Here is a 25342-nt window from a genome sequence, read left to right as displayed (position 1 = left end):
GACAAGGCACAGGTGGCATCACTCATGGGGTGCTTGGAGCCGCGGATTTGTCTCTGCTCTGTCCCTGCAGGTGACACAGAGGTGACATGGAGGTGACAGGCACAGGTGGCATCACTCAGGTCACAGTGGGGGTGCAGCCCCCCCAGGTGACCCCAAAGTGTCCCCTCTGTCCCCAGCAGTGGCCGCAGGGGTTGGCAGTTCCCTCCTGGCCCTGGTCCTGCTCGGGGCGGCCATCGTGGGCTGGCAGCGGTGCCACCGCCGCGGTGGGTGACACTGGGGACAGTGGGGACAATGGGGACAATGGGGACAATGGGGGCAATGGAGACAGTGGGGGGACAATGCGGTGGGGACAATTGGGACAGTGGGATGGGGACAATGGGGTGGGGACAGTGGGGGCAATGGGGACACAGGGGTGGGTGACAATGGGGACAGTCAGGTGGGGACAATGGGGGGACAATGGGGTGGGGACAATGGGGACACGGGAGTGGGGACAATGGGGACAATGGGGGACAATGGGGACAATGGGGTGGGGACAATCAGGTGGGGACAATGGGGACAATTTTGGGGTCCCCTGACCCCCTTGTCACCCCATTGTCACCCTCCTTTCCCGCAGCCCCCAGGACGCCCCAGGACAGGTGAGTGGGGGAGGGGCCCGGGGGTGTCCCCATGTCCCCAAATGCCACCTGGAGGCCACCCCCCTGTCCCCATTGTCCCCGCAGGACCCCCGTGGTGCCCCTCGAGGGGGGGGAGGTGCTCTACAGCCACGTGGTGCCCACGGCGAGGGCAGCGAGTGAGTGGGGACAGCGGGTGGCACTGGGGGTGGCACCGGGGGTGGCACCGGGGGTGGCACCGGGGTCCCAAATGCCACCCCCAGGGAGCTGCCGGGTCCCCAAACGGCACCCAGGGGACAGCGGTGACATTAATGGGAATGTGCTGTGACAGTGGGGGACACTGGGTGACACTGGGTGGCACTGGGGTGGCACTTGGTGGCACTAGGTGACACTGGGGGGACACTTGGTGGCACTGGGGGACACTGAGTGGCATTTCTTGGCACTGGGGATGGCACTGGGTGGCACTGAGTGACACTGGGGGGACACTGGGGGTGGCACTGGGGGACACTGGGGTGACACTGGGTGGCACTGGGGGACACTGCAGGTGGCACAGGGTCCCCAAATGCCACCCAGGAGACCGGAGAAGTGGGGGCACGGGGACGTTGCACCCGTGGGTGGCACTGGGTGGCACCGGTGTCTCCCGCAGGGTCCCCAAGTGCCACCCCCGAGGAGCCCCAGGTGACCTACGCGGAGCTGCGGGGACCGAGGTGGCACCCGGGGGACAGCGGGGACTACGAGAACGTGCTGTGACACCGGGGTGGCACCGGGGGTGGCACTGGGTCCCCAATGCCACCCAGGGGACAGTGGTGACATCGATGAGACCGTGCTGTGACACTGGGGGTGGCACTGGGTGACACTGGGGACAGCCCGGGGGGGTCCCGAGGAGCCGATTCCCCCCCCCGATGGAAGGAAGGAAAGTTAAACTTTGATTTCTGTCACATTTTCTGTTTTTTTCTGGACAATAAATTCAATTTTTGTCCCCAAATCCCTCCCGGCACTGAGCCCGCCCTGCCCCAACCCTGCCCGGGACTGGGGGGGGGGCGTCCCCAGGGGGGTCCCGGCGGTTTTGGGGGGCTCGGGGTCCGTCCCAACCCCCCCGGGCGGCTCTGGGGGTTGTTCCTCGCTTTGTCCCCAGCGGGGACCTGGGGGGGACACTGGGGGAGGGGCTGGGACCCCAAAACCGGGACCCCGAAAGCAGGAGGGTCAAGGTCTGGGACCCCAAAATCTGGGGCCCGTTCCCGCTCCCGCTCCCATTCCCTGCTCCCATTCCCCGTTCCCTCTCCTGTTCCCGTTCCCGTTCCCGTTCCGTTCCCGTTCCCGATCCTACTCCCGTTCCCGTTCCCGTTCCCATTCCGTTCCCGTTCCCATTCCCATTCCCGTTCCCGCTCCCGATCCTAATTCCGTTCCCGTTCCCATTCCCGTCCCGATCCCAATTCCGTTCCCGTTCCCATTCCCATTCCCGTTCCTGATTCCGTTCCGGGTTTTCCAGAGGGCGTGGCCAGCGCAGGGGGCGTGTCCTCGGGGGCGGGAAGGGGCGTGTCCCGCGCCAGCGCCCCCTGGCGGCGGAGGGCGGAGCGGGCCAAGATGGCGGCGGAGCCGGGCCCGGGTCCGGGGCCCGGACGCAGAGCTGGAGGAGCTGCTGGAGAGTGAGGGGGGCCCGGAGCGGACCGGGGGGGACCGGAGGGGCCCGGGGGTCAGCGGGGTGCGGGGGGGCTGCGCGGCGTTGGGAGCGATGGGGGGCGAGGGGGGCCGGGGGTCATTGGGGCGAGGGGGGAGCGGGGGGAGCCGGGGGTCGTGAGGGGCTGGGGGTGAGGGGGGGATCGTTGGGGTGAGGGGGGTCTGAGGGTCATTGGGGTCTGGGGGTTATTGGGGTCCAGGAGGATGGGGGTCACTGGGATGAGGGGGTGGTCTGAGGGCTATTGGGGTGAGGGGGGGTCGGGAGGGGCTGGGGCTCGTTGGGGTCTGGGGTTATTTGAGTCTGGGGGTTATTGGGGTGTGGGGGAACTGGGGGGTCGCTGGAGCATGAGGGGTCTGGGAGCTATTGGGGTCCAGGGAGTTTGGGGATTATTGGGGTGAGGGGGGATCTTTGGGGTCTGGGGTCTATTGAGGTACAGGGGATTGAGGGTTTTGGGGTGCAGTTATTTGGGTTCAGTTGGGGTGGGTGTTATTGGGGTGCAATCAGGGGTAGAGGTTATTGGGGTGCACTTTCGGGGTAGGGGTTATTGGGGTGCAGTTTGGGGTGCAATCAGGGGTAGGGGTTATTGGAATTCAGTTTTGGGGTGCAGTTTTGGGATAGACGTTATTGGGGTTCACTATTGGGGTGCAGTTTTTGGGGTGCAGTTTTTGGGGTAGCGTTTATTGGGGTGCAATTTTTGCGGTGCACCTTTACCACCCACATTCCAGTGGGTTCCCATGACCTCCCTGTGGGGCGTGCACCCCCCCATAATTCGCTGCCCCCCGACCCCAACCCCCCTCAGGTGCCCTGGATGACTTCGAGCGCAGCCGCCCCGCGCCCCCTGCCCCTGCCAGCTCCTCCTGCCCCCCTTCCCCTCCCTCAGCCGCCGACTCCGCCAAGGTGGGCACCCCAAAAACCCCGGCACCCCTTTGTGCGGGGCCTCTCTGGGGCCGTGCTGACGCCGTGCTGGGCAGGGCTCGCTGTTCTCCTCGCAGGAAAGGTTCTTCCAGGAGCTCTTCGAGGGCGAGCTGGCGGCGCAGGCGGCGGCCGAGTTCCAGGAGGCCATGCAGGAGCTGGCCCGGCAGGAGCCACAGCTGGTGGAGCAGTTCCAGAAGCTCTCAGAGGCCGCCGGGAAAGTCGGTGGGTGGGGTGGGGTGGGGGGTTGCAGCCCTGGAAGGGGCGTCCTGGTTATCCCCAATCCCAGTCCTATCTAGAGCTGTTCACCCGTTTGGGATTGGGCACAGCACCCCAGTGGGACAGCCTGTTATTCCCATTATTCCCATTATGCCCAGTCCCACCTGGAATTGTTCCACACGTTTGGGACTGGGGACAATGCCCCAGTGGGATCCTGCGTGATTCCCATTATTCCCATTATTCCCCATCCCAATCCCATCTGGAGTTGTTCCCCTGTTTGGGATTGGGGACAGCACCCCAGTGGGACCCCACATCATTCCCATTATTCCCATTATGCCCCATCCCAAACCCATCCCCATCCCAGTCTCAAATCCATCCCAACCCCGTTTCCAACCCCATTCCCACTCCATTCCCAACCCCATCCCAAATCCATTCCCAACCCCATTCCCATCCTATTCCCATTCCCAACCCCATTCATTTCCATTCCCATTCCCAACCCCATTTCAAATCCATCCCAAATCTATCCCAACCCCAAATCCATCCCATTCCCATTCCCAACCCCAATCCCAACCCCATCCCAACCCCAAATCCAACCCAATCCCATCCCACCCCGTTCCCGCCCCGCAGGCAGCGACGCGGCCTCGCAGCAGGAATTCACCTCCTGCCTCAAGGAGACCCTGAGCGGGCTGGCCAAGAACGCCAATGACCTCCAGGTACCCATCCCTCCATCCCTCCCAGGCCTTCCTGGGGCTCCCGGGGGTGTCCCGGGGGTCCCGGGGGGCTCACGGGGTCCCGGGGGTCCCGCAGAATTCCCCGGGATCTGAGGAGGAGCTGGCCAAGGCCCTGGAGGGGCTGGGGCTGGACGAGGGCGGCGGCGACGGCGTCCTGCCCGTCATGCGCAGCATCATGGAGTCCCTGCTGTCCAAGGACGTGCTCTACCCCTCCCTCAAGGAGATCACCGAGAAGGTGGGGCGCCAAAAACCGTCAGGAACCGCAAAAAATCGGAAGGGGGACCCCAAAAAACTTGGGGATGGTCCCCTGGGGTTTGGGAAATTCAGGGGTGTTATGGGGTCATGGTGCAGTCCCTGCTGCCCAAGGAGGTCTCTGCCCCTCCCTCAAGGAGATCACCGAGAAGGTGGGAGCCCAAAAACCAGGAGGGACCCGAAAAGCTGGGAGGGGACCCCAAAAAACCTGGGGGGGGTCCCCAAAATCCTTTGGGGTGTGGGAAAGTTGGGGGAGTCATGGGGACGTACCCGGAGTGGCTGCGGCAGCACGAGGGGTCCCTGTCCCTGGAGCAGCGGGCACTGATGGGGCTGGGATTTGGGGGTTCCACGGGGGATTTGGGGGTTCCCTCACTGTCCCCTGGGTGTCCCCAGTACCCGGAGTGGCTGCGGCAGCACGAGGGCTCGCTGTCCCCGAGCAGCGGGCGCGGTTCGGGATGCAGCAGGCAGTGGTGGGGCTGGGATTTGGGGGTTCCCTCACTGTCCCCTCGATGTCCCCTGGGTGTCCCCAGTACCCGGAGTGGCTGCGGCAGCACGAGGGCTCGCTGTCCCCGGAGCAGCGGGCGCGGTTCTGCCAGCAGCAGGCGCTGATGCTGCGGATCTGCGCGGAGCTGGAGCGGGAGCGGCCCGAGGAGCCCGAGGGGCAGCGCCGGGAGCGCTTCGAGACCCTGCTGGACCTGATGCAGCAGGTGCGGCCCGGGAGTGCCACCCTGTGTCACCTCCGTGTCACCCCCGTGTCCCTCTGACCCCTCCGGGGCCCTGGGTCACCCCCGTGTCACCCCCTCCGTGTCCCTGGGTCCTCTTTGTGTCCCCTCCATGTTCCCGCTGGGGCCTTGGGTCACCCCATGTCACCCCCCACCCTGAGCCCTGGCTCCCCTGTGTGTCCCCTCCATGTCACCCCCGGGTCCCCTCCGTGTCACTTCTGTGTCACCTTTGTATCCCTGTGTCCCCCCCGTGTCCCTGTGTCCCCTCCTTTTGTCCCCCCCGTGTCCCTCTGACCTGTCCCATGTCCCTGTGTCCCCCCGTATCCCTCTGTCCCTTCCTTCTGTCCCCCCCATGTCCCCGTGTCCCCTCTGTGTCCCCTCACAGCTGCAGGACCTGGGCCACCCCCCCAAGGAGCTGGCAGGGGACACGGTGAGTGTTTGGGGACACCCCTGAAGGGTTTGGGGTGACCCAAAGGGTTTGGGGTGGTCCTAAAAAATTGGGGTGGTCCCAAAGAATTGGGGGGGGACCCCAAAGGATTTGGGGTGACCTCATGGAATTGGGGAGATCCCATGAAAATTGGGATGACCTCACAGATTTAGGGTGATGCTGTCGATTTGAGGTGATCCCACAGATTTGGGATGACACCAAAAGATTTGGGGTGGCCCCATACATTTAGCATGACCCCATAGATTTGGGGTGGCCCCATAGAACTGGGGTGCCCCTCCAGCTTTGGGGTGACCCCACAGATTTAGGGTGACCTTGTATGTTTGGGGTGACCCCATAGCTTTGGGGTGACCCCATACATTTGGGATAACCCCACAGATTTGGGGTGAATTCACAGCTTTGAGATGACCCCAGAGCTTTGGGGTGACCCCATAGATTTGAGGTGCCCCCATAGAATTGGGCTGCCCCATGGCTTTGGGGTGACCCCACAGATTTGGGGTGACCCCGATGTCCCCCCCACAGCCCCCAGGACTGAGCCTGACGGGGGAGCAGTGCCGCCTCATGTAAGGCACATTTGGGGTTCTCCCCACGGATTTGGGGTGCCCCCCTGGATTTGGGGTGATCCCACAGATTTGGGGTGCCCCCCTGGATTTGGGGTGCCCCGGCCCTATAAAGGAGGTGAAGAGGAGCCCAGCAGTGGGGTTGGCACCTCCCCCCCACCCCAGATTTGGGTTTTTTTGGGGGTGGGGGGCGCAGGGACCCCCCCAGTGTGGGGAGTGGTTCCCCCCTCACCCCCCGGTGACCCCAATAAAGAGTTGGTGATGGGAACGGCTGCGCCTGCTCGGGGACACTGGGGACATTGGGGACGCTGTGGGGACATTGGGGATCCTATAGGGGCATTGGGGGGACATTGGGGGCACTACAGGGGCATCGGGGACCCTACAGAGACTCGGGGGGACATTGGGGGCACTATAGGGACACTGGGGACATTGGGGACACTGGGGACACTATGGGGACATTGGGGACACTACAGGGACCCTACAGGGACATGGGGGGACTTTGGGGACACTGGGGACGCTATGGGGGCATTTGGGATCATGTAGGGGCATTGGGGACCCTACAGGGACATTGAGGGGGGCCAGAGTGACCCTAAGCAGGGGTGACCCTACAAGAACACTGCGGGGACACGCAGTGACCCTATAACACCATTGGTGGCTCTACAGTGACCCTAAACACGAGTGACCCTACAGTAACATGGGGGTGGCACTACAATGACCCTCTAACCCCACTGGTGACCCTGCAATGACCCTATAACACAGGCTGATCCTATAACCCCACTGGGGACCCTACAGTGACCCTAAACACAGATGACCCCATAACACAGAGTGACCCTATAACCCCATTGGTGACCCTACAGTGACCCTAAACACCGGTGACCCTACAATAACATTGGCGTGACCCTATAATGACCCCATAACCCACTGGTGACCCTATAGTGCCCCCATAACCCCATGCGGACCCCACAATAACGGGGGTGGGGGTGAGCTGGGGGGGCGCCGTTCCCATGGCAACGCCGCGGGTGGGGGGGCGCGCCCCCGTCGCTGTCGCGCACCGGCCGCTGCCGTAAAGCGGCGCCCGCGGTGCCGCAAAAGCGTCGGCCGGTGCCGCCAAGCGAGGCGGCGGGGGCGGCGCGTTAAAGATGGCGGCGGCGGGGCCCGGTCCCGGGGCCGGCACTGGAGCGGCCGGGGGGCCCGCGACGGCCGCCACTGAGCCCGGCCGCACCCCCCGGCACCGTCCGGGACCCGCCGGGAGCCTCCGGGACGCTCGGGTCGGTGCGCGGCCTCCGCCGGTCCCGCTGCGGCCGCGGCTCCCGCGGGCTCGGGCCTGTCCCGGCCCCCGGGGCGGGATCCCGGGAGGGGCGGGGCGGCCCCGGGGGGGACCCCGAGAGTTCGGGGAGGGGCTGGGGGAGCCTCTGAGGGAGCCCTGAGGGGGTTCGGGGGGTCCTGAGGGGGCCCTTGGGGCCTCTGGGGGGGGCCCTTAGGGGAGTCCTTGGGGGTTTTGGGGGGTCCATGAGGGTTTGGGGGGTCCTGGGGGAGCCCTTGGGGCCTCTAGGGAGCCCCTTAGGGGAGTCCTTGGGGTTTTGGGGGCTCCTTGGGGCTTTTAGGGGATCCTGGGGGGGCCCTTGGGGTCTCTGGGGGGGTCCCTTAGGGGAGTCCTTGGGGTTTTGGGGGTTCCTTGGGGATTTTGGGGGGGTCCATGTGGGTTTGGGGGGGGGTCCCTGCGCTTTTGGGGGATCCCTTAGAGGGGTCCTTGTGTTTTTTGGGGTGTCCTGGGGGGCTCCTTGGAGGTTTTGGGGGGGTCTCTTAGGGAGGCCCTTGGGGTTTTGGGGGGTCCTTGAAATTTTTGAGAGATCCCTGCGCTTTTGGGGGATCCCTTAGAGGGGTGCTTGAGTTTTTTGGGGTGTTTGGGGGAACCTTGAGGTTTTTTTGGGGGGTCTCTGAGCCTTTGGGGGAGCCCCTCAGGGAGGTTCTTGGGGTTTTTGGGGTGTCCTGGGAGGATTTTTTGGGGGTTGGGGCACCCTTGAGGCTTTTTTGGGGGGGTCTCTGAGACTTTGGGGATCCCCTGGGGGGATTTTTAGGGTGACCCCCAAGATTTTCAGAGGGGTCCCTGAATATTTTCTGGGGGGGGTCCCAGAGATTTTTTTGGGGTCCCTTAGGATTGGAAGGGGAAATCTGGGAAAGGTGCTGGAGTTTTTGGGGGGGATCCCTGAATTTTTGGAGTCCCCAAAGATTAGAGGGTCCCCAAAAATTTGGGGATCCCCAAAAATTTGGGGTCCTTAGGGTTGGAGGGAATTTTTGGGGGGATTGAGGGGATTCCCCAAATTTTGGGGGTTCCCAAAGATCAGGAATTGGGAGAGGTCCCCAAAATTTGGGGTTTTTCGGGGATTGAGGGGGTTCCCAAAAATCTGGGAGGATTCCCCAGGGATTGGGGGGTCCCCAGGAATGGGGGGGTCCCCAAAATTGGGGTTCCCTGACCTTTGACCCCGCGCTCCCCCAGCTCCAGCCCCGCTGTCCCCGGCACCTGGCCCAGGTGAGTGCGCCCGGCTCCCGCGGGGTTTTTGGGGGATTTTTGGGGTTTTGGGGGGATTTTGGGGGGTTTTGGGGGTTTTTTGGGGTTTTGGGGGGATTTTTGGGGGTTTTGGGGTTTCTCCAGGATTTGAGAAACTCCTGGGAATGCTCCTGGGGATCCATCCCTGGGGATTTGGGAGATCCATTCCAGAGGATTTGGCGATTTCATTCCATAGGATTTGGGGGATGCATCCTGTGGGATTTGGGGGATGCATCCTGTGGAATTTGGGGGATTTCATCCTAAAGGATTTGGGGTTCCATCCTAAAGGATTTGGGTTCTCCATCCCAGAGAATTTGGGGTTCCATTCTTTTCCATTCTTGAGAGATTTGGGGATTTCATCCCTGAGGATTTGGGGCTCCATCCCAAAGGATTTGGGGGCTCCGTCCTGAGGGATTTGGGGGATTTCATCCTAAAGGATTTGGGGACTTTATCCCAAGGGATTTGGGGGATCCATTTAGGAGAATGTGGGGGCTGCATCCCAAGGGATTTGGGGACTCCATCCCAGAGGATGTAGGGGATCCATCCTATGGAATTTGGGGGATCCATCCCAAAGGATTTGTGGATTTCATCCCAGAGGATTTGGGGATTTTATACTAAAGGATTTGGGGGCTCCATCCTGAGGGATTTGGGGGCTCCATCCTGAGGGATTTGGGGGATCCATCCCAGAGGATTTGGGGGTTTCGTCCTAAAGGATTTGGGGTTCCATCCCAAGGGATTTGGGGGCTGAATCCCAAGGGATTTGGGGGATCCATTTAGGAGGATTTTGGGGCTTTATCCCTGAGGATTTGGGGTTCCATTGCTGAGGATTTGGGGCCGCCCAGTTTCCCCCACTTTCTCCCAGTTTTTATCCCAGTTTCTCCCACTTTATCCCACTTTTCCCCCTCTTTTTCTCCCAGTTCCTTCCAGTTTTTCTCCCAGTTCTTTCCAGTTTTTATCCCAGTTTATCTCGCTTTATCCCAGTTCCTCCCAGTTTTTCCCAGTTTCTCCCATTTTTTCTCCCAGTTTCTCTCAGTTTTTATCCCAGTCCCTCCCAGTCTCTCCCAGTTTGGGCCTGCAGGAGGCTGGGCAGGGCAGATCCCCACTCCAGAGGCTCTGGAATGCCCTGGGATGTTTTTTGGGATATTTTTGGGAGCAGCAGCGTCAGCCTGAGCCTGTCCAGATGCAGCCTCAGGAATCCCGGGATTTCTGGAACATTCCCTGCAATTCCCACATTTCCCACCCCCCTCTGGATCAGGAGTGGATTTGGGATCTCCTTCCTGATCTCTCACCTGGGAATGGGAGCAAAAAATTCCCGTGATTGGAATTTTTTGGAGGAAAAAATTGTGAGGTTTAGGAGGGGGGAGGGGGAATTCCAGTGCTGGCCTTTGGGGTTGTTTGGGATTCCAGAGGAATTCCAGGGAATTCCATGGAATTCCAGGGCTCTGCTGCTGCCCTTTCCCACGGAAATTGGGATTTCTGGGGAGGCTGGGGGACTGGCACTGCTCTCCTGGGGAGATTCCAGAGGGAATTTTTCGTGGGAATGTGTTTAAAGGTGGATTTTTAGAATCCCAGATTTCTCAGGATTGGATTTTCCTGGGATGCTGAGCAGGGTTTGGGTGTCGTGCAGCATTCCAAGGTGGTTTTTCCATGGAAAATGGGGATTTTGGGATGGGGACATGGGGACATCCTGTGGTGGCCGTGGCAGGGCCACTCCAGCTTTGTGTCATGGTGTCCCTGTGTCCCCCTGTCCCTGTGTCCTCCTGTCCCCGCAGGGATTCCCGTGGGAAGCGGCGATGTCAGACAAGGGCGGCAGCATGGATGGCAGGACGGACATTGTCAACGGTGAGGGGACAGCTGGGGACAGCAGGGGTGGCAGTGGAGCTGGCAGAGGGACAGGGACAGGGTGCCAGCAGCGATGGTGACAAGGCAATGGTGACAGCGAGGGTGGCAGCAGAGGTGACAGTGAGTATGTCAGGGTGGCATCGATGGTGACAAAGTGACTGTGGTGGTGACAGCGATGATGCCACACACAGTGCCACCACACTGTCCCCATGTCCCCCTGTCCCCAAGCAGTCTGTCCAGCAGCCCTGAGGACATGTCAGCCGAGGAGGGCCGGTGTCAGTGTGCTGTCCCCATGTCCCCATGGCAGTGTGACACTGGTGTCACTGTGATAATCCCCATGGTGACACCCTGATGTCCCCTGTTCCCAGGCAGTACGGTGACACTGGTGGCGCTCTGCTGTCCCCATGGTGACACCCCGCTGTCCCCCTGTCCCCAGGCAGCCTGTCCAGCAGCCCTGAGGACATGTCAGCCGAGGAGGGCCGCGAGACGTCCTCGGGGATCGAGGTGGAGGCGTCCGACCTGAGCCTGAGCCTGACGGGTGACGACGCCGGGGCCGCGCGGGGCCGCGCCAGCGACAGCGACAGCTCCGGGGACAAGGACAGCGACAGCATGGACGACACCGGCCACTACTCCATCCCCGAGGAGCCCCGGCACGACGAGGACGAGGACGAGGAGGAGGAGGAGGAGGAAGAGCCGCGCGCCCGACGCAGGGCGCCCCGCAAGCGGCCGCCCCACGAGCGCGACTCGTCCGACGAGGAGCAGGCGCTGGAGGACTGGGTGGCTGCTGCTTCTGGCACTTACACGGGGGCTCGGAGGGGGGCAAAGAGGCTTTAAAAAAGGTTCTAAAAGAGATTCAAAAGAGGTTTTAAAGTGAGGTTTTAGAGGATTTTATCCCATAGTGAGACACAGGAGATGTAAAACTGAGTGGCTGCTGCTTCTGGCACTTACACGGGGGCTCGGGGGGAACAGGGGGTGAAAGAGGTTTAAGAGTCTTAAAAGAGGTCCTAAAAGTGGTTTTAAATGAGGTTTTAAATGAGGTTTTAAAAGATTTTATTCTATCATCGGTACTGAAGAGCAGTGAGGCACAAGAGATGCTGGTTCTGTCACATTTACAGAGCGGAGGCTGAGGGGTTTAAAGAGGTTCTAAAAGAGGTTTTAAGTGAGGTTTAAAATGATGTTTAAAATGAGGTTTTAAAGGAATTTATTCCATTTTCCAGTCTCGATGAATAGTGAGACACAAGATGTAAAACTGGGTGGTTGTTGGTTTTACAGTCTCTGCAAAAACTGAGCAAGTTTTCACGCTTGATTGTGGAAGGTCACCCTACAATAACATTGGGGTGACTCTAAACATGGGCAGCCCTACAACGACTTTGGTTTTCTCTAAAAACAGAGAAAATTTTCCCACTTTATTATGGAAGAAACAGATAAAACTGCCTAATCACCAACAGCTAACCCCTTTAACAGATGAATTGATGAATTAATGCACACCCATGTCCCCAGGTGGCCTTGGAGATGTGGGCGCTGCCACGGCCACCATCTTGGGTGACTGTACAATAACTTTGGTTTTCTCTAAAAACTGAGGAAGTTTTTGCACTTTATTATGGAAGGTGATCCTATGTAATCAATGAATTGATGAATTAATGCACACCCGTGTCCCCAGGTGGCCTCGGAGACGTGGGCGCTGCCGCTGCCGGCGCTGGCGAGGCGCATCCCGGCGCTGCGGCAGCGCCAGCTGGGCGGCTGCTCGCGCTTCGTGGCGCAGGCCTGCGGCGCCCGGCTCTTCGTGCAGAAATTCCGGCTGCAGCACGGCCTGGAGGGGCACACCGGCTGTGTGAACACGCTGCACTTCAACCAGAGGGGCACCCGCCTGGCCAGCGGCAGCGACGACCTCAAGGTGTTGGTGTGGGACTGGCTGCGGCGCCGGCCCGTGCTGCAGTTCGACAGCGGGCACAAGAGCAACGTCTTCCAGGTGGGCACGGCGGGGTTTTGGGGTGCAGTCACAAAGGGGATTCGTTGGCTGGATGGGTTTCCTGAAGTTCACGGATGTGTTGTGAAATTTGTCGGGTTGAGGTGCTCTGTTTGGGGTGGGAGAGGGTCCCAGGAAGAGCTCAGTTGGGAGAGGGGATGCTTGGGAAAGGATCTGGGAACAGGTCCCCAAATTCCACAGATTGACCCCCAAATCCTGCAGATTGATGCCCCAGATCCCACAGATTCATGCCCCAAATCCTGCAGATTGATGCCCCAAATCCCACAGATGTGCCCTAAAATTCATCATCCTAAAGGGTTCTTGTTTGGGGTGGGAGAGGGCCAGAAACAACAAATCCCACAGATTGATGCCCCAAATCCCACAGATGTGCCCTAAAATTCATCATCTCGAAGGGTCCCTGTTTGGGGTGGGAGAGGGTCCCAGGAAAATGTCACCTGGGCAAGGGGATGCTTGGGAAAGGATCTGGGAACAGGTTCCCAAATCCCACAGGCTGACACCCCAAACCTGGGAGATTTTGGGAGGATCCCTGGGAGATTTTGGTGTGATTCACAGGGGAGAATTTGGGATGATTCCCAAGAGAACTGTGACAATTCCCAGAACACCTGGGACAGCTCCCCGAACAATTCCACCAATTCCCCCCCATCCCTTCCCCCTCCCACCTCCTCTGCAATTCCCCCTTTCCTTCCCCTCTCCCCCCACCATTCTCCTGTCCCTTTTTCCCAATTTTTCCCACTTTTTCCCTGTTTTCCAGGCCAAGTTCCTGCCCAACAGCGGTGACTCCACGCTGGCCATGTGTGCCCGGGACGGGCAGGTGCGCGTGGCCGAGCTCTCGGCCACCCAGTGCTGCCGCAGCACCAAGCGCGTGGCCCAGCACAAGGGGGCTTCCCACAAGGTGAGGGGGGCTTGGGATTGCCAAATCCCGGGATTTGGGGTGCTTGGGAATGGGGGAGCGCAGTGGGAATGGGGTGGGGGCAATGGTGGGAGCAGGGGATGTCACCACAGAGGTGACAGAGCTGTCACAGCACCCAGCCCAGCACAAGGGGGCTTCCCACAAGGTGAGGGGGATCCCAGGAATGGCAGATCCTGGGAATGGCAAATCCTTGGAATGCCAAATCCTGGGAATGCCAAATCCCAGGATTTGGGGTGCTTGTGAATGGGGGAACCCAGTGGGAATGGTTGGGGGATCGCCTGGGACATCACCACACAGGTGAGGGGGGTGGGTTTAGCCACTAAGCTCCATTAAAATCCAGGAATTTTGGGATTTTCCCATTTTTTGGGTGCAGTTCAGACCCTTGGCTGTGCTGTTGTCCCCATGACCTCACCCAGATGACATCACTGAAGTTCAGGGTGGGAATCCCCAAACCTGGGGTTTTTCCAGGTGGATTTTCCTGGTTTTGGGGGAATTTTGGGAGTTATTCTCACTGGTTTTTCCCTTTTTTCCCCCCAATCCCAGCTGGCGCTGGAGCCGGACTCGCCCTGCACGTTCCTGTCTGCGGGGGAGGACGCTGTGGTCTTCACCATCGACCTGCGGCAGGACCGGCCCGCCTCGTGAGTGAGGGGAAAATTGGGAATTCTGAGGGGAAAAGTGGAAATTCTGAGGGGAAAAGTGGGAATTCTGAGGGGAAAAGTGAGAATTCTGGGCAGGAAATGGGAATCCTGTGGGAAAAAAAGGGGATTTGAGGTGGGAAATGGGGATTTGATCGACCTGCGTCAGGACCGGCCCGCCTCGTGAGTGAGGGGAAAAGTGGGAATTCTGAGGGGAAAAGTGGGAATTCTGAGGGGAAAAGTGGGAATACTGAGTGGGAAATGGGAATTCTGTGGGAAAAAAAGGGATTTGAGGTGAGAAATGGGGATTTGATCGACCTGCGTCAGGACCGGCCTGCCTCGTGAGTGAGGGGAAAATTGGGAATTCTGAGGGGAAAAGTGGGAAGTCTGAGGGGAAAAGTGGGAATACTGAGTGGGAAAAGTGAGAATTCTGTGGGGAAAAAAAAGGGGATTTGAGGTGGGAAATGGGGATTCCGTTGATCTGTGGCAGGACTGGCCTAGCTCGTGAGTGAGGGGAAAAGTGGGAATTCTGAGGGGAGAATTGGGAATTCTGAGGGTAAAAGTGGGAGTTCTGTGGGTGAAATGGGAATTCTGTGGGAAAAAAAGGGATTTGGGTTAGGAAATGGGGATTCTGTTGATCTGTGGCAGGACCAGCCTGCCTTGTGAGTGACTGGAAAAATATGAATTCTGAGGGGAAAATTGGGAATTCTGAGGGTGAAATTCACAGATAGGATTTGGAGAAAATTGAAATTTTTTTAGAAAATGGAGTTTTTGGGGGGAAAATTTTTAACCAGAGTAATTTTGTGAGAAAACATTTTTTGGGGAGAAGCAGGTTGGTTTTTTGGGGAAAATCGCTGTTTTTTTTGTGGGAAAACAAGGATTTTTGGTGGGAAAAGCTGGCATTTTTTTAGGGAAAAGCAGTTTTCCTGTCTCCCTGTGTTTTTCCAAGCCTCTGGGCTGTCATTCCGGAGGCTGATCCAGCCCAAATCCCGGGGTTTCATAACCAGGACGAGCCCTTTAATCCCTGATCCCTCCGGAATCCGTGGCTGGAGCTGATCCCAACCCCCTCCCTGGGCTGGATCCCTCTGGAATTCTCACCCTGGCAGAGCCCACCCCAAATTTTCCCTCCTGGAATGGCCCAAATTCCCTCAAATCCCGGCTGTTTTCAGGGATTTTTTTGGAAAAATTGTGATTTTTTTTTTTAATGGGGGGTTTTGGGAAAAAAAATGGGGATTTTGGGGGAAAAATTAGGATCTTGGAGGAAATAACGGGGATTTTAGTGGGGGGAATGGTGGACAGGAAGATGGGGATTCTGTCAGAAAAATGGGAATTTTTTTTTTTTTGAAAAATGGGAATTTGGTAGGAGAAACAGACAGGATTTGGGAAATAACAGGTGGAGTTTGGGGAAAAATCAGGGGTTTTTTTGGGAAATCAAATTTTCCCTTGGGAATTCCCAGCCCCCTCCCTGTCCTTTGGGCTGGATCCCTTTGGAATTTCGCCTTGGTGGAGCCAACCCTGAATATTTCTCTCCTGGAATGCCCCAAATTCCCACATATCCCGGCTGTTTTTAGGGGAAAAACTCCCCCAAATCCCATTTTCCCTTTGGGAATTCTCTCAGTGTGGATTTTTCTTTGGGAAATTCCCAACCTCAGGATCATTCCCTACTCTCATTGCCCAAATGCTGCTGATTTTGGTGGTTTTCTCCCCTGGGAATTCCCACTCCTGGTTGGGATTTGGGGCTGGGGTTTTGGCTGATCCCGAGAATTTTTCCCAGGAAATTGGTGGTGACGAAGGAGAAGGAGAAGAAGGTCGGGCTCTACACCATCTTTGTCAACCCTGCCAACACCTCCCAGTTCGCTGTGGGCGGCCGTGACCAGTTTGTGAGGTGGGGCCAAACTGGGAGTACTGGGAGAGCCAAAATCCAGGGATTTCCCATCCCAAATCCAGCAATTCCCATCCCAAATCCAGGACTTCCCAAATCCATCCCTGCCCCTTTCTGAATCCGCCTGGTTCCCTTCCCAAATCAGGGGCCAGGACCAGTCTGGCAGGTGAGGCCAAACTGGGAGCACTGGGAGAGCCCAAATCCAGGGATTTCCCATCCCAAATCCAGGGATCCCCAAATCTGCCTCTTTCCCTTCCCAAATCCGCAATTTTCCCTTCCAAAATCTGGGACTGGGACCAGCACAGAATTCCAGGGAATTTTAGGATGGAATTTGGGTCATGGGAATGGTTTTTTCTGCCCCAAATCCCCAGGGAATTTTAGGATGGAATTTGGGGGATGGCAGCATCATTCCTGCCCCAAATCTGGGTCTATCCTGGCACAAAAATCCCCAGGGAATTTTAGGATGGAATTTTGAGCCCTGGGATCTCAGAATGGGAATTTTGGGGATAAAAAAAAGCCTCCCTGAAGTGAATCCAACCTTTTTTTTTTTTTCCCTGATTCCCGCAGGATTTATGATCAGAGGAAAATCGATGAGAACGAGAACAACGGAGTCCTGAAGAAGTTCTGCCCCCACCACCTGGTACTGGGCATACTGGGAGGGGACTGGGAAGGGACTGGGAGCACTGGGATCACCCCAGAGCACTCCCATAGGAAATCTTCCTGGAAAACCCTTCAGGAAGAGGCAAAAACCTCCCATAAATCTTCTTTTTTTTGTTGTTGTTTTTTTGACCCTCAATCCCAATTTTCTGCCTTCCTGCATCCTCATCTGGGGGTTTAATGCTCAGAATTCCCAGGGAAACGGGCTGGATCTGAGGTTCTTCCCATTTTTTCCCATTTTTTCCCACTTTTTCCCACTTTTCCAGGTGAACTGTGAGTCCAAAGCCAACATCACCTGCCTGGTCTACAGCCACGACGGCTCAGGTGAGTCCAGGTGGGAATTTGGGGAGTACTGGGGGGGGTCCCACTCCCTCAAAACCCCTCATTTCCCACCAAAAAAAAATCGATTTTCCCAAAAAATACCCTTTTCCCCAAAACCCCACCTTTTTATCCTCAAAAAAACACCTGTTCCCTCCAGAAAACTGACTTTCCCCAAAAATTCCATGTTTTCCAAAATAAAAATAATTCCCCCCACCCAAAAAAACCTGTTGAGCTCCAGACCCTCCTGTTTTTCCCCATTTTCCTCCTGTTTTCCCCATTTTCCTCCATTTTTTTTTCCATTTTCCTGATGCTTTTCCCCTTTTCCCATTTTTTCCCTTTTCCCATTTTCTCTGCTGCTTTTCCTCATTCCCCCCACGCCGTTTTTTTCCCATTTCCCCCCCGGTTTATTCCCATTTCCTCCTGTGTTTATTCCCATTTTCCCCTGTGTTTTTTTCCCAATTTCCCTTTGTTTATTCCCATTTCCTGTGTTTATTCCCATCTTCCCCCTGTTTATTCCCATTATTTCCCCTGGTGTTTATTCCCAATTTCCTGGTGTTTATTCCCAATTTCCCCCCATTTATTCCTGATTTCCCCCCATTATTCCCATTTCCCCTCATGTTTATTCCCATTTCTCTCTGTTTTTCCCAATTTCCCCTCATGTTTATTCCCATTCCCCCGTTTTTTTTCCCAATTTCCCTGTGTTTATTCCCATTTCCCTTCATGTTTATTCCCATTTCCCCCCCATTTATTCTCATTCTCCCTCTGTTTTTATCCCAATTTCCCCTCATCTTTATTCCCATTCCCCCCTTGTTTTTTCCCAATTTCCTCTCTCTGTTTATTCCCATTTTTCCACGTTTTTCCCGATTTCCCCACGTTTGTCCCCATTCCAGAGCTGCTGGCCTCGTACAACGACGAGGACATTTACCTGTTCGACTCCTCGCACAGCGACGGCGCGCAGTACAGCCGGCGCTACAAGAACGCCACGGTAACACCCAATATCCAAATACCCCAAAATGGCCCAAACCACCCCAATCCCAAATCCCAAAATATCCCAAAATCAGCCCTAAAACAGCGCAGTACAGCCGGCGCTACAAGGGCCACCGCAACAACGCCACGGGTAACACCCAAATCCATCCCAAATCACCCCAAAAATGGCCCCAAATCCAGCCCCAAATCACCCCAAAAATATCCCAAAACCAAAACAGCCCCAAACCCCCCCCAATCACCCCAAATATCCCAAAGCCAGCGCTAAAACACAAGGGCCACCAGCACAACGCCATGGGTAACACCCAATCCATCCCCCCATCATCCAAATACCAAAATGGCCCCAAATCCATCCCAAATCACCCCAAAAATGGCCCCAAATCCATCCCAAATCCCCCAAAAATGGCCCCAAATCCATCCCCAAATCACCCAAAATGGCCCCAAATTCCCAAATCCCCAAAACACAAAATCCCAATCCCCAAATCACCCCAAAAATATCCCAAAACCAGCCCTAAAACAGCGCAGTACAGCCGGCGCTACAAGGGCCACCGCAACAACGAAAGCTATGGTAACACCCCAAAATCCATCCCAAATCACCCCAAAAATGGCCCCAAATCCATCCCAAATCCAGCCCCAAATCACCCCAAAAATATCCCAAAACCACCCCAAAAATGGCCCCAAATCCATCCCAAATCCAGCCCCAAATCACCCCAAAAATATCCCAAAACCAGCCCTAAAACAGCGCAGTACAGCCGGCGCTACAAGGGCCACCGCAACAATGCCACGGGTAACACCCAAATCCATCCCAAATCACCCCAAAAATGGCCCCAAAACCACCCTAAAAACAGCCCCAAATCCATCCCAAAAACAGCCCCAAATCACCCCAAATCATCCCGAAATTACCCCAAAACCAGCCCTAAAACAGCCCAGAAACACCCTGAAAAATCAACCCGAAACCCACCCCAATATCAGCCCTCAGTCAGCCCTAAAATACCCCAACATCAACTCTAAATCCTTCCCCAAATTACCCCAAAATTAACCCCAAAATCAACCCTAAATCAGCCCTAAAACACCCCAAAATCAGCCCTAAATGCAACTCCAAAATAGCCGTAAAACCCCCCAAAAATCCCCCCTGGAGATCCCTAAAAACCCTTTTGGGAAACATTTCCTTGGCTTCCCAGCCAGGAATTCCACTGGAAACAACCCCAACCTCCCATTTTTCCTGATTTTTTCCCATTTTCCTCTGTTTTTTCCCCGTTTTTCCAGTGAAAGGGGTGAATTTCTACGGCCCCAAGAGCGAGTTCGTGGTGAGCGGCAGCGACTGCGGCCACATTTTCCTGTGGGAAAAATCCTCCTGCCAGATCGTGCAGTTCATGGAGGGGGACAAGGGCGGAGTGGTGAGACCCCGAAATTCCCAAATTCCCACTTTTCCCCCACCTCACCCCCTGCTTTCACCCCCTTTTCCCTCTGTTCTGACCCCAAAAGCAGTGGGATGGTCCCGTTCCCATTTTTCAGAGCTTTGAGGGTGGGGCAGGATCCCAAATTTGGCCGATTCCCTGGGATCCTGTGGGATTTTTCCAGGTGTTTCCTGCAGGAAAGGGAAGTGGCCTGTGCTGGGAATGGCCCCATCCCAAATTTCCTCTGCTGGGAACTCCTGACTCTCCTGCTTTGGGATGGACAGGATGGGCCTTTTCCCTTTTTCCCTCCTTTTTTCCCCCCTTTTTCCCTCTTTTCCCCCTTTTTTCCATTTTTTTCCCATTTTCTCACCCCCTTTTTCCCCATTTTTTCCCAGGTGAACTGCCTGGAAGGGCAGCTCCCTCATTCCCAATCCCAAAATCCCCATTTTTCCCATTTTCCCCAATTTTTCCCAGGTGAGCTGCCTGGAGCTGCTCCCTCACCTTGCCCATTCCCAATCCCCTTTTTCCCGTTTTCCCATTTTTTCCCAGATGAGCTGCCTGGAGGGGCAGCTCCCCCATTCCCAATCCCATAATTCCCATTTTTCCCATTTCCCCCCATTTTTCCCGGTGAACTGCCCAGGATTGGCATCCCCAACCCCAAAATTCCAATTTTTTTTTTTTTTTCCAGGTGAACTGCCTGGAGCTTTACCTCCATTCCCAATCCCATTCCCAATCCCAAAATCCCCATTTTTCCCATTTTCCCAGGTGAACTGCTTGGAGCTGCACCCTCACCTTGCCCATTCCCAATCCCATTTTTCCCAAAATTCCCGTTTTTTTCCCCAGGTGAACTGCCTGGAGCCTCACCCCCACCTGCCCGTGCTGGCCACCAGCGGGCTGGACCACGACGTGAAGATCTGGGCACCCACGGCCGAGGCGCCCACGGAGCTGCGCGGCCTCAAGGAGGTGCGTGGGGCTGTCCCGGGAATTCCCGGGATATTCCCGGCATTCCCATGGAGTGTGACCCGGGATTCCCATGGAGTGTGACCCGGGATTCCCATGGAATGTGACCCGGGATTCCCATGGAGTGTGACCCGGGATTTCTATGGAATGTGACCCCATTTTTCCATGGAATATGACCCAGGATTTCCATGGAGTATAACCCAGGATTTCCATGGAATGTGACCCGGGATTCCCATGGAATATGCCTCGAGTTTCCCATGGAATATGACCCGGGTTTTTCATGGAATATAACCCAGGTTTTCAATGGAATCTGATCCGGGATTCCCATGGAATGTGACCCAGGATTCCCATGGAATCTGACCCGTGTTTTCCATGGAATCTGACCCGGGATTTCTATGGAATGTGACCCCATTTTTCCATGGAATATGACCCAGGATTTCCATGGAGTATAACCCAGGATTTCCATGGAATGTGACCCAGGATTCCCATGGAATATGCCCCGGGTTTTTCATGGAATATAACCCAGGTTTTCAATGGAATCTGATCCAGGATTCCCATGGAATGTGACCCAGGATTCCCATGGAATCTGACCCGTGTTTTCCATGGAATCTGACCTGGGATTTCTATGGAATGTGACCCCATTTTTCCATGGAATATGACCCAGGATTTCCATGGAGTATAACCCAGGATTTCCATGGAATGTGACCCAGGATTTCCATGGAATGTGACCCAGGATTCCCATGGAATATGACCCGGGTTTTTCATGGAATATAACCCAGGTTTTCAATGGAATTGATCCGGATTCTATGGAATGTGACCATTCCCATGGATTACCGTGTTTTCTGGAATCTACCGGATTTCTATGGTGTGACCATTTTTCATGGAATATGACCAGGTTTTCATGGGTATCGGATTTCCATGGAATATGCCTCGAGTTTCCCATGGAATATGACCCGGGATTCCCATGGAATATAACCCAGGTTTTCAATGGAATCTGATCCGGGATTCCCATAGAATGTGACCCAGGATTGCCATGAAATTTCCCTGGGGATTCCCATGGAATGTGACCCAGGATTCCCATGGAATCTGACACGTTTTCCATGGAATCTGACCCAGGATTTCTATGGAATGTGACCCCATTTTTCCATGGAATATGACCCAGGTTTTTCACGGAATATAACCCAGGATTTCTGTAGAATGTGACCCCATTTTTTCCATGGAATATGACCCAGGTTTTCCATGGAGTATAACCCAGGATTCCCATGGAATGTGACCCGGGATTCCCATGGAATGTGACCCGGGATTCCCAGGGAATATGCCCCGAGTTTCGCATGGAATATGACCCGGGTTTTCCATGGAATATAACCCAGGTTTTCCATGGAATGTGACCCGAGATTTCCATGGAATGTGAACGGGGTTTTCCATGGAGTTTAACCCTTTCCCTCCCCGCAGGTGATCAAGAAGAACAAGGTGGAGCGGGACGAGGACAGCCTGCACCACACGGACATGTTTGACAGCCACATGCTCTGGTTCCTCATGCACCACCTGCGCCAGCGCCGCCACCACCGGGTACCCGGCTGCATTCTCCTGCTTCCCCACCTCTGCTCCAGCTTTTCCCTCCTTTTTCCCACTTTTCCCTGCCTTTTCCCCCACTTTTCCCACCTCTTTTCCCACTTCTTCCTGCTTTTCCCATTTTCCTCAATTCCCCCATTTCTGACCCCATTCCCCATTACTGACCCTGTTTCTGCCCCTTTCCCCATTTCTGACCCTTTCCCCCGTTTCTGCCCCCATTTTCCCATTTCTGACCCTATTCCTGCACCTATTTTCCTGTTTCTGACCATTTTCCCCATTTCCCCCATTCCTGACCCTGTTTCTGCCTCATTCCCCTTTTCCCTCATTCCTGACCCTGTTTCTGCCCCATTTCTGCCCCATTCCCCCATTCCTGCCCCTTTTCCCCCACTCCTGACCCCATTTCTGCCCCATTTCTAACCCCATTTCTGCCTCCATTTCCCCATTTCTGACTCCTTTCCTGACCCCATTTCTGCCCCATTTCCCCATTCCTGGCCCTGTTTCTGCCCCATTTCCCTGCTCCTAACCCCATTTCTGCCCCATTTCCCCCATTCCCGACCCCATTTCTGCCCCGTTTTTCCTGTTTCTGACCATTTCCCCTACTCCTGACCCCATTTCTGCCCCATTTCTAACCCCATTTCTGCCTCCATTTCCCCATTTCTGACTCCTTTCCTGACCCCATTTCTGCTCCATTTCCCCCACTCCTGACCCCATTTCTGCCCCATCTCCCCCACTCCTGACCCCATTTCTGCCCCGTTTTTCCTGTTTCTGACCATTTCCCCACTCCTGACCCCATTCCTGCCCCATCTCCCCCACTCCTGACCCCATTCCTGCCCCATCTCCCCCATTCCTGACCCCATTTCTGCCCCGTTTCCCCCATTCCTGACCCCATTCCTGCCCCATTTCCCCACTCCTGACCCCATTTCTGCCCCGTTTTCCTGTTTCTGCCCCGTTTCCCCACTCCTGACCCCATTTCTGCCCCATTTCCCCCACTCCTGACCCCATTTCTGCCCCGTTTTTCCTGTTTCTGCCCCGTTTCCCCCACTCCTGACCCCATTTCTGCCCCATTTCCCCCACTCCTGACCCCATTCCTGCCCCATTTCCCCCACTCCTGACCCCATTTCTGCCCCGTTTCCCCCATTCCTGACCCCATTTCTGCCCCGTTTTTCCTGTTTCTGCCCCATTTCCCCCACTCCTGACCCCATTCCTGCCCCATCTCCCCCACTCCTGACCCCATTTCTGCCCTGTTTTTCCTGTTTCTGACCATTTCCCCCACTCCTGACCCCATTCCTGCCCCATCTCCCCCATTCCTGACCCCATTTCTGCCCCGTTTCCCCCATTCCTGACCCCATTTCTGCCCCGTTTTTCCTGTTTCTGCCCCGTTTCCCCCACTCCTGACCCCATTTCTGCCCCGTTTTTCCTGTTTCTGCCCCATTTCCCCACTCCTGACCCCATTTCTGCCCCATCTCCCCCATTCCTGACCCCATTTCTGCCCCATTTTTCCTGTTTCTGCCCCGTTTCCCCCATTCCTGACCCAATTTCTGCCCCGTTTCCCCCACTCCTGACCCCATTTCTGCCCCGTTTCCCCCATTCCTGACCCCATTTCTGCCCCGTTTTTCCTGTTTCTGCCCCGTTTCCCCCATTCCTGACCCCATTTCTGCCCCGTTTTTCCTGTTTCTGCCCCATTTCCCCCACTCCTGACCCCATTCCTGCCCCATCTCCCCCATTCCTGACCCCATTTCTGCCCCGTTTCCCCCATTCCTGACCCCATTCCTGCCCCATCTACCCCATTCCTGACCCCATTTCTGCCCCGTTTTTCCTGTTTCTGCCCCGTTTCCCCCACTCCTGACCCCATTTCTGGCCCCATCTCCCCATTTCTGACCCAATTTCTGCCCCTTCTGCCCGTTCCCCCACTCCTGACCCCATTTCTGCCCCGTTTCCCCATTCCTGACCCAATTTCTGCCCCATCTCCCCCCTCCTGACCCCATTTCTGCCCCGTTTCCCCATTCCTGACCCCATTTCTGCCCCGTTTTCCTGTTTCTGCCCCATTTCCCCACTCCTGACCCCATTTCTGCCCCCGTTTTCCCCACTCTGACCCCATTTCTGCCCCGTTTTTCCCCGCAGCGCCGCCGGGACCCCGGGGCCGATTCCCCCTCGGACGATTCCGGGAGCTCCTCGGACACTTCTGACGATGAGGAGGAGGGGCCGGACCGGGTGCAGTGCATGCCCTCGTGAGCCCCAAAACCCCCAAAAAACCCCCCCAAAAAAACCCCAAAAAACCCCCAAAAACCCCAAACCGGGGGGGCCCCACCCCACTAACACTTGGAGCTTTGTATTGACCTTGTTCAGCCCCCCCCAATTCCCAGTTCTCCCCTTTTTTGGGGTCCCCTTCCCCCTTTTCCCTTTTTTCCCCTTTTTGGGGTCCCCTCCCCCTTTTTCCCCTTTTTCTGTGGTCCCCCCTCAATTTGGGGGGGTCCGGGGGGAGATTTTTTACTGCCCCCCCCCAGTTTTTGGGACCTCTTCCCCACCCCTTAAGCTCTTCAAGCACCCCCTTTTTGGGGATGGGGGGGGGTCCCACCCCTTTTTCCTCATTTTCCCTTTTTTCTCCTCATTTTTCCCCCCTTTATCCTCATTTTTCCCTTTTTTTCTCCCTTTTTTCCCTCCATTTTCCCCCTTTTTTCTCCATTTTTCTTTCCCACCTTTACCTCCATTTTTTCCCATTTTCCCCTCCCTTTCCCCCCCTTTTTTTTCTCTGTTATTTTCCCTTTTTTCCCCCACACTTTTCCCCGTTTTTCCACCATTTCCCCCCCCTTTTTTTTCCCTTCTTTTCCCCCCATTTTCCCCCCACCCCCCACTTTTCACCCCTTTTTTTCCCATTTTTCCCCTTTTTTTCCCCATTTTTCCCCATTTTCCCCCATTTTCCCCAGGGGGGGTCTTCCTCCCTCTGTACATAGCCGTGATTTGCACTTGGTTTGGCCCCTTTTACCCCCCCAAAAACCCCCAAACCCCCCAAAAACCCCTTTCATTTCCCATTTCTTTTGTCGGGGGAGGGGTTCAGGGGTTTTTTTTTGGGGGGGAAACCCCCAAAATTTCCCTGTTTAGAGGCCTAATTTTATATTGTATTAAAAACCAAATGGGCCTGGGAGTTCTCCCTGGCAGAGCTGTAAAAGTTGGGATATATATTATATATAAATGCAATAAAAACCGACTCAACGAGCCCCAGACTCCCCAAAATTTCTCTCCCACCCCTCCCTGAACCTTTCCCCAGTTTGATTTTTGCCCTTTTTCCCCGGATTTTCCCCCAAAAACCCTCGCACAGAGCAGCTTTTTTCCATCTTTATCAATACACAGTCAGCACGGTCTGGGGGGAAGGGAGGGGAGGGAATTTGGGGGGGGGGGGACACCCGGAGACCCCCCCGGGGGGGTTGGGGACACCCCTGGGTCCCCCCCTATCCCATCCCGATGTTGGGGGGGGGGGTCAAAAACGTCAATTTTAACCAAATCCAACGTTTTTCACAGA

The 25342-nt window shown here is 56.1% G+C and overlaps 2 protein-coding genes across 2 annotated transcripts; both read left to right on the top strand.

The window, feature by feature from the left end:
* Window positions 1-502: 502 nt before the first annotated feature.
* Window positions 503-6390, top strand: PEX19 (peroxisomal biogenesis factor 19). The gene is made up of 11 exons (XM_030965156.1): window positions 503-540; window positions 720-790; window positions 1258-1352; window positions 2101-2257; window positions 3089-3186; window positions 3261-3426; window positions 4048-4133; window positions 4228-4386; window positions 4934-5110; window positions 5511-5555; window positions 6093-6390. The coding sequence occupies exons 1-11, from the start codon at window positions 503-505 to the stop codon at window positions 6135-6137; spliced, it is 1137 nt and encodes a 378-aa protein (XP_030821016.1). The 3' UTR covers window positions 6138-6390.
* An 879-nt stretch (window positions 6391-7269) lies between these two features.
* Window positions 7270-24490, top strand: DCAF8 (DDB1 and CUL4 associated factor 8). The gene is made up of 16 exons (XM_030965165.1): window positions 7270-7398; window positions 8628-8660; window positions 10451-10520; window positions 10957-11297; window positions 12181-12489; window positions 13259-13399; window positions 13961-14055; window positions 15827-15937; window positions 16502-16574; window positions 16858-16915; window positions 17803-17864; window positions 17984-18029; window positions 19163-19293; window positions 20137-20256; window positions 21706-21822; window positions 23947-24490. Exons 1-16 carry the CDS (start codon window positions 7270-7272, stop codon window positions 24055-24057), a joined length of 1947 nt encoding a protein of 648 aa, XP_030821025.1. The 3' UTR covers window positions 24058-24490.
* The last annotated feature ends 852 nt before the right edge of the window (window positions 24491-25342 follow it).

Source organism: Camarhynchus parvulus, chromosome 25 (genome assembly GCF_901933205.1).
Source record: "Camarhynchus parvulus chromosome 25, STF_HiC, whole genome shotgun sequence".
NCBI classification, from domain to species: Eukaryota; Metazoa; Chordata; class Aves; order Passeriformes; family Thraupidae; genus Camarhynchus; species Camarhynchus parvulus.
Note: the sequence above shows the minus strand (reverse complement) of the source record. Positions and strands in the feature narration are given on the sequence as shown.